Source organism: Oratosquilla oratoria, chromosome 7, assembly GCF_046742065.1.
Source record: "Oratosquilla oratoria isolate Oo_2021 chromosome 7, ASM4674206v1, whole genome shotgun sequence".
Classification (NCBI taxonomy): Eukaryota; Metazoa; Arthropoda; class Malacostraca; order Stomatopoda; family Squillidae; genus Oratosquilla; species Oratosquilla oratoria.
Genome location: NC_134783.1, coordinates 55,367,768 through 55,379,078, shown reverse-complemented (window position 1 = coordinate 55,379,078; position 11,311 = coordinate 55,367,768). Strand labels below are relative to the sequence as shown.

General features: G+C 43.6%; 2 protein-coding genes across 8 annotated transcripts in view; one reads left to right on the top strand and one right to left on the bottom strand.

The window, feature by feature from the left end:
* Positions 1 to 11,311, bottom strand: part of Rme-8 (receptor mediated endocytosis 8) — a 159,629-nt gene that overhangs the window by 8,225 nt on the left and 140,093 nt on the right. For all 7 annotated transcript variants that reach the window (XM_076188250.1, XM_076188254.1, XM_076188253.1 and 4 more), the window contains one exon: positions 1 to 171. This exon is cut by the window's left edge and continues 36 nt beyond it. In XM_076188250.1, coding sequence (XP_076044365.1) covers positions 1 to 171 — 171 coding nt within the window. The remainder of the gene's footprint in view (positions 172 to 11,311) is intronic.
* LOC143027164 (uncharacterized) lies at positions 1,716 to 9,156 on the top strand. Its single transcript, XM_076188258.1, has 2 exons — positions 1,716 to 1,915; positions 7,715 to 9,156. The coding sequence occupies exon 2, from the start codon at positions 7,716 to 7,718 to the stop codon at positions 8,922 to 8,924; it is 1,209 nt and encodes a 402-aa protein (XP_076044373.1). The 5' UTR covers positions 1,716 to 1,915; position 7,715; the 3' UTR covers positions 8,925 to 9,156.

Sequence of the window (11,311 nt, the reverse complement as noted above, 5' to 3'; positions counted from 1 at the left end):
GATCACATTCGCACGCAGTCCTTGCTCAACTAGTGTAGCACCACCTGCACTTCCCCCTGAGAACAAATTGTGGAGTGCCTCACAAGCAACACCAGTTACGTCTGTCCGAGTCTTCATTGCAGACACTAGACCAGACACGACTTCAGTACCTTCCAAAATATTTACACAGGCCTGAAAAAATTTAGATAATTTAGTTCATTACCTTTATTATCCAGCACTTGGCTACCTCCCTTATAAGGGGGAAAAAGCCTTTACATACATACACATACTGTATACACCACATTAACCACATCACCACATTTCCATACACCATGCAGGCAGTATCACAATCACCCAGACATGGTGGCGCCACACATCCGGTCCGAGCCCCAGAGCGGCGCCAGCCGAATCAGCAATTTAGCTCAGCGCACGGAAGCGGACTGACACACAGACACACAAACGCACGCCATAGATGCAGTCAATCGCCAACCCGGATTAACACACGGGAACACAATACTGTTCAACCCTTTCCCCCTGGATATATTATGTATATAGTATATTATGTTTGTAGTAATTATGAACCAAGAACAAACTTGTAAAGGGCCAAACAACCCGACTAAAAATCTTGACAAGGTGACTGCGAGCACCTCAAAATTCAGCAAACTCAGCATTTCCGGAACACAAAACCAGACTGCACGAGTCGAGCAACGAGTCGGTGTGTGTCGTGCCCTAGATCAATTGTGTACAGTGTGTAACGTCCCCTAGTGACTAAATGTGTACAGTGTTTAACCTGATTGCCTCAATTTTTAATAAATAAGAAGAAAACTCCCATTTTGGAGTTTATCTCGCCCGCATTAAGTCCTCCCTATGTAACCCCCAACCCAAGAAGGTTACATAAATGGCGGCAGCGGTGCTCCCACGCTCTGAATAGAAACGCCGTCCTCAGCCATACAACCAAGGTTACGCAACCACTCAAACTGGCGAGCGGTAGTTTCCTTTCAAACTCCGAAGAGACAAGCCTATCTTATACCAAGTAATACTGGTTACACTCGCGCCTACCACAGAAGGCCGAATAAAAATCTTCAACCAATCAAGCTCCCAGAATAAAGGAATCAAGCCGCTTGATTCTATTCAGCTCCAAGCAAACCAGCCGCGCCCACAGCTCTGAAGACCAAGATCACTGTCTACGAAGCAGACATCACTCCTTCAAGCAATTGACACGTCTACCCACTCGCCCTCCACCAACCACTCCCTTCGAGACGACAGTCTCAATTCTAAGATTGGATCATTCTTAGAATCGGTGGTGAAATCGAAGGCTTTCGATTTTAAACCACCTGGTGGCAGTCAGCTACCACAACCTGTGTAGACAGATGTCTACAGTGACACCTCTGTACACAATTCCGGGCAATCGTCGCAACCGACTCCAACCACCTAAAACCCATATAAAGGTAAATATTGTAATTCCTATCCACCCTTCATACCATTTTATTATATTAATAATTCCCGTCTACCCCTGAAATCCCCCTGATACTCGCATTCTCTCCCATTCCATGTGAGCACCATACACCTAGACTTCATACGTCTAGACGTACCTAACCACAAGCAACCTCACCTGGAGGAGCCAGACCCGCCTAGCCCACCTCCACCCCCACGACCATCCAGACCAGGAGCCTCGCATCGGTTAGGCCCCGACCCGCCTAACCCACCTCCACCCCTTCCACCCAGGCCAGGAGTTTCACAGCAGTTAGGCCCGGACCCACCTAACATACCTCCCCTTCGCATCGGGTCAGCGCTCTCGCTTGCCAATCACAACCACCCAACTCACCCTCCACCCACCGCCACCTTTGGCTCACCGAGAGTTGCTGACGCTGCCGTCAGCTGGACGTCAACACAACCCACGTGGAGCTGTCGGAGGTAGCATTTTCGCGTCAATAAGGTAACAGTGTTGTAGAACTTAACTATATGAAGTTGATCATGACATAACCTGTGCCTTATTCACATATACATTTAATAATATGATGTTATATCAAACTTACCCCCTATATGTACTTTGCCAACTTATAACTTAACATATATTTGGGCATGCTTTAATTTTTTTTAGATTTCACTATTACCTTGTTATATATATTGTACATACAAAAACTTTCATATTACCCTTTTATGCATACTTACAATTTTATGACATTATTATTACCCTGTTTTAAATACATTGTATCATTTTGATATGCATTTTATCAGTTAAGTGATTCTTGTTTGCATATTACCCATTGATAACTTATACCTCTCCTCTTATCTAACTATAACACACTATCTTTTAGGTAATGCATGCATCCCTAGTTAGACACTAACATGGCTTCAGGAACGAGATCCAAAGTCAAGAATATAATTGACTCATTCTTTTTCAATCGAAAGAAAAGAAATCCCCCAGTGACATCGATCATTCCACACCTAAAGTAGATTCTACAAATATTCCCGAGAATAACGTTGACAACCCACACTTAGAATATGCCTCATTCCACGAAGAACTGCTTGACGCAAACCAACCACTCTTACCCCTCAACCCCCTCCCCCACACCTCACCACAACTCCAAGTTGCCCCAACAACAACCCCCAAACCCCACAACCCATGCATACGAGAACTTAGCCTGCCCTTCTCCTAACCAACCGTCAAGTCAAATATCCTTCACCTCAAATCCTCACCCACAACTCCCATCACAACATCATCACCCACAACTCCCATCACAACATCCCCACCCATCCCAACACCAACCTACAATAGTCAATAACTACCAGACTATCTCCCCTCTAACCGAAATCCCCACCTTCTCTCAAACTAGCGGACTCTCCATCACTGACTTCCTAACGGCATGTGACCTTTTTTTCTCTAAAAATCCTAACTACTCTAACTTAGAGAAGATAAATCTATGCCGCCAGAATATACAAGCCTCAGATGAGCATAGATCCACGGCTCAAATGCTTGATAACCTTATTGCTAGTGGAATCACATACAAGGAATACAAATCCCATCTGTTTAATGTCTTTCAGAACAAACAAACAAACAACATTAACTTTCTCCTCACATTTCTAAACAACACTAGAACTCAAAAACAGTCTAACATCAAAGACAATGTTGCCAATGCAATAAAAGAGATTAGGGAAAATCTAGAAAACCAAAGCCCTTGGATCTTCACAGACATTTCAGGAAAAAAAGCAATGACATTAGAAAACCTATACACATTACTAGAGATAGGCCTTTATCTTTCCCAACTCCCACGAAAGTGTCAAAAAGAAGCAGGTAGAAGGGATTTAAACACCAGAAACCCATTAGCTTATAATTATATCTTAGAGATAACCAACGCTTGCAACATTTCCCTCTCCGACCAGCACCATTATGCTAGACTAAATACCCTTCAGTCACACCAGGCCCCTAGCTCCAATACAGCACAACCATCAACCTGGTGTTCCTACCATCTTTCAACAACTCACAACACCAGAGACTGCATACAAAAACAACAAATACAAGCACAAAACCGCACTACCCCTCGCTCAGTTCATGGAACAACGACTCACACAGATGCCCAATGTAGAGCACAGCAACACCAACAACCACAGACACAACACCGCACTACCCCTTGCTCAGTTCATGGAACTACCTCCCACACAGAGTCCCAATGTAGAGCCCAACAACAAAACCAATCACCCACGCACCCCCCCACCCCACTCAACATATCAAGACCAACACGGCCAAGTAAATACTGCAACCTACACAAAACCACAACTCACTCCAACGAGGAATGTTCTCAACAAAGATCACAACCACATCCTCATCAGAGGACAAACAGACCAGTTATGGCATCACAACAAACACCGTCCTCCCACAGAACGTCAAACTCAACACACACAACCCAACACCGATTGGGGGAACGCGTATCAGCCTCACGCACCAGACCACCATAGGAACGTCCGACCCACCCCACAACTATATCACTCTAAAGGTAACACTAGATCAAATAGATGTTGAGATGATGGTTGATACAGACACAAACCTGAACCTCATCCCCAGAGCTCTTTACGAAGCACTTAATGACCCACCCCAAATCCAGTACTCCAACACAGAAGGACTACTGATAGAAGGAAGTACCATATCACTTCATGATAGGATAGACTTAGATATAGAAATTAACAAATCCCAGGTAGGCCTCACATCCTTCCACTTAGCTGATGAATGGAGTCTCGACCACCAAGGTATAATAGGTTTAAAGTCCCTGTGAGACTGGAAATCCATCATCAACTTAGATACCAACAAAATCTCCTTCCGAGATGAAAATGACAACTCCAAAATCCCTGAAACACCCGACCCAGACACACCTCTTTCATGTCTATCTGGCTTCAATAACCCCTCTCCAACTAAGAGCTACTCATTCCGTCCACCACCTTATGTCACCTCAAAGGCATTGATGTCTAACACAGTCATCATACCCCCTAGACATTCAATAACAGTCCCACTATATATACCCGGAGCAATCGAACATCAGGATGTCATAATTGACCCAGATACGTCAAGAGTTAACAACATATCCCTCGAACCTTCATGGGATTTAGTGTCAGAAAATAAACACACCCTAGCTATGTTAACAAATCTCTCCGACCAACACCGCAAAATCAGAAAGAACACAAACATTTGTTCAGTCCACCTCCATAATTCCCCAATCCAAGAACCACTCCCACAACACATCAACACTGTAGGACAAACACAAAACCTCACCCCTATCCACCCCAACCAAATAACATCAGCCAACGAAGAGCTACGTAACAAGCTACTAAACCTCCTCCAAAGGAATAGATCGGCTATCGCCTTAGAAGGCGAACCTCTAGGCAAATGTGATATAACTAAACACCACATCCAAATCCCCCCCAACACCACCCCCTCATACACCTCCGCTTACCGCATACCCCACAGTAGGAAAACACAAGTAAACAACAGTGTGCATGATATGTTACACCAAGGTGTAATTTCTCACTCAGATTCCCCTTGGAACAGTCCCCTCTTCCTAGTCCCTAAGAAAGACGGAACTCTACGCCCTGTTGTAGATTTTAGGAAAATCAATCACCTAACTCAATCTGACCCACACCCAGTACCTGCCATGCAAGATGTCTTATAATCCATAGGAAACGGGAATTCTGTATTTTCCACAATTGACCTAAGTCAGCCTTCTGGCAAGTGGAACTGACAGATGAATCAAAACCCGTAACTGCATTCTCCACAGATAAGGGACATTTCCACTTCGAGCGCATGCCCTTTGGCTTTAAGAATGCCCCCTCAACCCAACAGAGATTAATGAATCGCATTTTCAGCGATATGATAGGAATCTCATTATTCGTCTACTTAGACGACCTCATCATCTATAGCCCCACACAAACTGACCACCTCCATATACTAGAGATTATCCTAAAAAGACTAAAAAGCACGGGATTGAAAATCCAACTAGGAAAGTGCAAATTCCTACAGAAGGAACTCACCTTCCTAGGCCATAAGGTAGACACCCAAGGCATCCATACCACCACAGACAAAATAAATGCCATTGCATCCTTCCCAACCCCTAGAAACGCAGATGAAACAAGAAATTTCGTAAGACTAGCCTCATACTATAGACACCTCATACAAAATTTTGCACACATAGCATCCCCTCTCACCAAATTCACAAGAAAAGGCGAGACATTCAAATGGTCTGAAGCGGAACAGACAAGCTTCGACACCCTTAAACATGCTCTTACCACAGCTCCTGTCCTAGCCTTTCCTGACATGAAGAAAGAATTCCTTCTTTACACCGATGCCTCCTCTAAAGGAATAGGCGCAGTTCTACAACAGAAGGATGAAAACGGGAAAGAGCACCCCATTGCATACGCAAGTAGAGTACTAAATAAGCCTGAAAGTAATTATTCAACAACCCACAAAGAAGGACTTGCATTGATATGGGGTTTAAAACATTTCAAATATCTCATACTAGGATACAGGATAAACATATTTACAGACCACCAACCCCTAGTCTACCTCTTTAACTCTAAAGACCTACATGGTAGAATTGCTAGGTGGAAAACCACCTTACTAGACTTTGACCTTAAAATCACATACTTAACTGGAAAAGCTAACGTAGTAGCAGACTCACTAAGCAGACAAATTCACATATCAACCTCAACAAAAACAACCTGTATTCCTATGCAAGACCTTAGAGAAGAAACAGACAAAGACCCGATATGGTCTAAAGTAAAACAACATCTACTTTCAAGAACACCCTTACAGTCCCGACCACCTGTCCCTATAGAGGAACTCAAACTGGTCGACGGAATCATAAGGAGAACTACTAACGACAGAGAAGTTACTGTCATCCCCAAAGACCTAGTTCCCAAGGTCCTACACATATTGCACGACAGCGCAATGGGAGGCCACTCAGGCAGGGATAAGACACTGACTACTGCTAGGCATTCATATTTTTGGACACATATGAAAAAAGACATAACCACACATATAGAATCATGTGTCACTTGCAACCAATTCAGAGGACCTGACCCCAAACAACTCAATATCAAAGACACCCCACTCCCTGCTGAACCATGGGAAACACTTGGCATTGACCTACTTAAAATGCCAATGAGCCATCAAGGTTCCAATTATGTACTCATGGCAGTCGACTATCTGTCAAAATACACAATCCTAGTTCCACTACAAGACAAAACAGCAGAGACTGTGGCCAAAGCATTGGTTAACAACATATTCTGCAGGTATAATATACCAAGACAAATGCTGTCTGATAACGGTTCTGAATTCAAGAACGAAGTAATGCGCGAAATAGCACATTTATATAACATAAATCAAACCTTCGCCACTGCCTACCATCCACAAGGGAATGGACTAGTAGAACGCACTAACAGAAAAGTGCTTGAAATCCTCAGACCTTTGGCCAACGATCTTTCGGATAGTTGGGAAGATTGGCTACCCCAGGTACAAGCCAGTATCAATAGCACAGTCAACTCCGCAACAAAGATGTCCCCCCATGAGATCATATTTGGCCAAAGAATGCGGCTACCCTACCAAATCTTTAACCACCCCCCACCCCCCTTATACAACCTAGAAAACCTTACACAATGCCTAAAAAGAGGCATGCAAAGTATATACAAACAGGTCAGAGAAAACCTCAAAGCAGCCCAAGAAAAAACCAAAACCAAACAACACAAGCGATCATCTCCACTCAACATAACACTTGGAGACACAGTCATGGTCAGAGACTCTAATAGAACTAACAAACTCAAACCCAAGTTCCTAGGCCCCTTCACAGTCACAACCTCACTCCCCAATAATGTTTTCCTATTAACGGACCCTTCCGATCACACAACCGTAACCATACACGGAGAGAAATTAAGAAAAGTCAAACTTAACCTAAACGCAACCCCACCTCCCAACCAGAACCTACCCACCAGACTAACAAATAACCCAACCAAGCGCAATTCCCATCACATGACACTACGTCGACGCAACTAAAACATACACTTTAGCTCTCGCCCCTGAAGATGCAGGATGTCATGCATTCCTCAGTGGAGGTTAAAATGGCCAACATTACAATAAGAACTTCTTTCCGCATATCTATCAAACATTCTCTACTTCCTTCCGACCACTATAACCTTAGCGAGAGTCAGATATACATATCCTAAATCACTAAAACAAAAACTCCATCCACAGGATGCAACCACTACTACTACTCCCCATCCTCGTCCACTTCTCACTCAGCGTACCCATACTGATACCAGGAGCAATTGTCAACAAACACGGCAATACCGCATGCGTAGAAGACTCCATCATGGTAAAGATGCAGATATCACCCCAATCGTTACTAAACCCCCTCATGGAAATTCGCAAAGACCTATTCCAAATACAGCAACAAATCTCCACCCAAATAACCAACACCACAAACCAAAACAACGAAATCTCAACAACACTATACAACAACGTCAACGCCCTACACGAGAAAATGAACAACATCAGGGACACAATATACCACCTCCCCAACCCCGTAACTGAAATTACAAAGAACAACAGACCCAAACGTGGACTTTTTAACTTTCTGGGAATTATATCAAAATCCCTATTCGGGACTGCAACAGAACAAGATATACAAACGGTTCACTCACACATGGGAAATATAACAAAGGTACTACACCAAGAAGGAAAGCTAACCAACCTAAACTCTAAAAACATCGATCTCCTCGCGACCTCAATAAATTCGGTAATTGACAAGATCAATCATCTCACCACATTCACAACATCCCGGTTAACTAAGATCACCCAATCACAAACAGCCCTTTCCCTTCTCCACCATCTAAATGAACTCGACAAACAACTAGAAAAGTTGATAGATCATAGCAATCTAGTACAGAGCGACATTTGGAACGCCCACGCAGGTATAGTCACCTCTCAAATGATCACCCCAACCCAACTTACTCAAACACTACGACAAGCTCATAATACATTGAATCTCACCCCCTTCTTCCTCAAGAACGAAATACAACACTACTACCCCATCCTAGCATCAACTATCTTTCAAGAATCTATCCTTATCCACATACCTATGGACCCGATCAAGATATTCTCCCTTTGGGAAATTTACCCCTTTCCCTACCCTTACCAAAACTGCACCATGACCCTCAACATGCCGACCTCCACCATCCTAAAATCAACTGATGGACAATGGCTAACCCTTACCTCCCTAGAAACCATGGCAACCTGCAAGACAGCACGTCCAAACTTCTATATCTGCCCAGCTTACCCATTCCATTTCCAACTAACCAAATCCCAACCTTGCCTCTCAGAACTCACAACACCCAAAGTCAACTTTCCAAGACATGCGACTTTCGCTTTTCGGACAACACTCAAATACACCACATCCACGTAGGAAATAAACACTTCATATTTCTCCCCCCACCCCACAATAGTATCCGTAATATGCCTACACAAACCACCCTCCCATCATAAGATCAACGGCTCTATCACCCTACCAGACACCTGTCACATCTATATGATGGACTCAATGCTCCTACCTAACCAACTCCACTACCAAGGCACTCTAAACACCACCCACAATCTAGGTCCCATAACCCAACTAATACTCCCACCCCTCCCTAAGATCCCCGATACCATCCTCCCAAGTGAGATAGACATGGTACATCTCCTAAACAAATCAACTACCCTTGATATAGACTCTTTAGATCTACACTATAAAATCTTACCCTATGCCTCCACTGCCCTCTCAACCTTAATCATCATTTTTATAATAATAATACTAACAAAGTACTTTTGCATGAAATAAGTGCTTGAAAAAGGTTTTCCCAAATTGCTGTAAACCTAGGATAAGTTTTATCTTGTGTCTCACCAATATCTTAACACAGATAGTGCCATACAAACTCACAGATAAGAGCTTCTCAGAAAACACAGATAGTGCCATACAAACTCACAGATAAGAGTTTCTCAGAAAATACAGATAGTGCCATACAAACTCACAGATAAGAGTTTCTCAAAAAACACAGATAGTGCCATACAAACTCATAGATAAAAGTTGAAAATATAAATACTGGTGAAACACAACCTTATTCCCCATTCAGAGACACAACATCACATACCCATTATTTCTTGTTCAACATGTCCTTATGGGACCATCATAATCAATTCAACATCACACCCCCCCTTCTCCACTTATAACCACCCAAAGATTTTGTGTCTCTGACTATATAACTATATATATATATATATATATATATATATATATATATATATATATTATATTTGTTAACCATGTACCATTAGGTGCCGGGTGCCACCTAACCCCAGGGGGAGGGCGATATGTATACACCACATTAACCACATCACCACATTCCCATACACCATGCAGGCAGTGTCACAATCACCCAGACATGGTGGCGCCACACATCCGGTCCGAGCCCCAGAGCGGCGCCAGCCGAATCAGCAATTTAGCTCAGCGCACGGAAGCGGACTGACACACAGACACACAAACGCACGCCATAGATGCAGTCAATCGCCAACCCGGATTAACACACGGGAACACAATACTGTTCAACCCTTTCCCCCTGGATATATTATGTATGTAGTATATTATGTTTGTAGTAGTTATGAACCAAGAACAAACTTGTAAAGGGCCAAACAACCCGACTAAAAATCTTGACAAGGTGACTGCGAGCACCTCAAAATTCAGCAAACTCAGCACTTCCGGAACACAAAACCAGAGTGCACGAGTCGAGCAGCCAGTCAGTGTGTGTCGTGCCCTAGATCAATTGTGTACAGTGTGTAATGTCCCCTAGTGACTAAATGTGTACAGTGTTTAACCAGATTGCCTCAATTTTTAATAAATAAGAAGAAAACTCCCATTTTGGAGTTTATCTCGCCCGCATTAAGTCCTCCCTATGTAACCCCCAACCCAAGAAGGTTACAATACCAAGGGCTTCCCCCCCCCCTTACAAAGGAAGTAACCAAAAACAAAGGCATAAAATCCACTCCCTCCCATTCCATCCCTACATACTCCACTCCCTATCAGCCCTCTCCCTCCCTTCTATCTTGGCTCCTCCTGGATGACGGATTATCCCTGCATCTCTCCCAATGCCCTGGGTCAGTAGCAATGTAGCAAGACACAGCACATCCACAGCAAGGCTGCTTCATTTAATTGGCAACCCCCTATGTCCCTCATGCATAAAAAGAAAAGATGGGGAGAAATCCCTTCAGACTGCATTAAAATATCATTCACACATACTCCCTCACCCCCCATCCCCCACCCACTCCCTTCTATGCACCACAGCATCATCCATACACAACCCTTCTACACTCACCCTTATCTTCTGTTTTCTCCCTTCCTTCCTCAACAGACATTCCCCTCTTTCCCAATGCCCCTTTTACCCCATCCATTCATCTCATCCTTGGATGCTCCTCTCATGTTCACTCCTTCCACACATCTTTTACTAATATTTCTTCACTCATTCTTTCCATGTGTCCAAACCATCCCAATACTCTTTCATCATCCCTATCTCCCAACTCACTTTCCACCCCCACTCTCCTCCTCACCTCGTTTCTCACTCTATCCAGCCTAGTAATCCCTACCATACTTCTCAGGCATTTCATCTCAAACACATTTAAACTCTTTCTCTCTTATGATCCATCTTTCTGCCCCATACAGTGCTGTCAGCACAGTCACTCCTTCATAAAATCTCCTCTTAGCATCCATTTCCAAATGTCTATTTCTCATTACACTTCTTAAGCCTCCAAGGCATTTACTTG

What these genes read in the sequence shown, in the direction of transcription:
- LOC143027164 (XM_076188258.1), top strand. Translation starts at nt 7,716, where the DNA reads ATGCAACCACTACTACTACTCCCCATCCTCGTCCACTTCTCACTCAGC.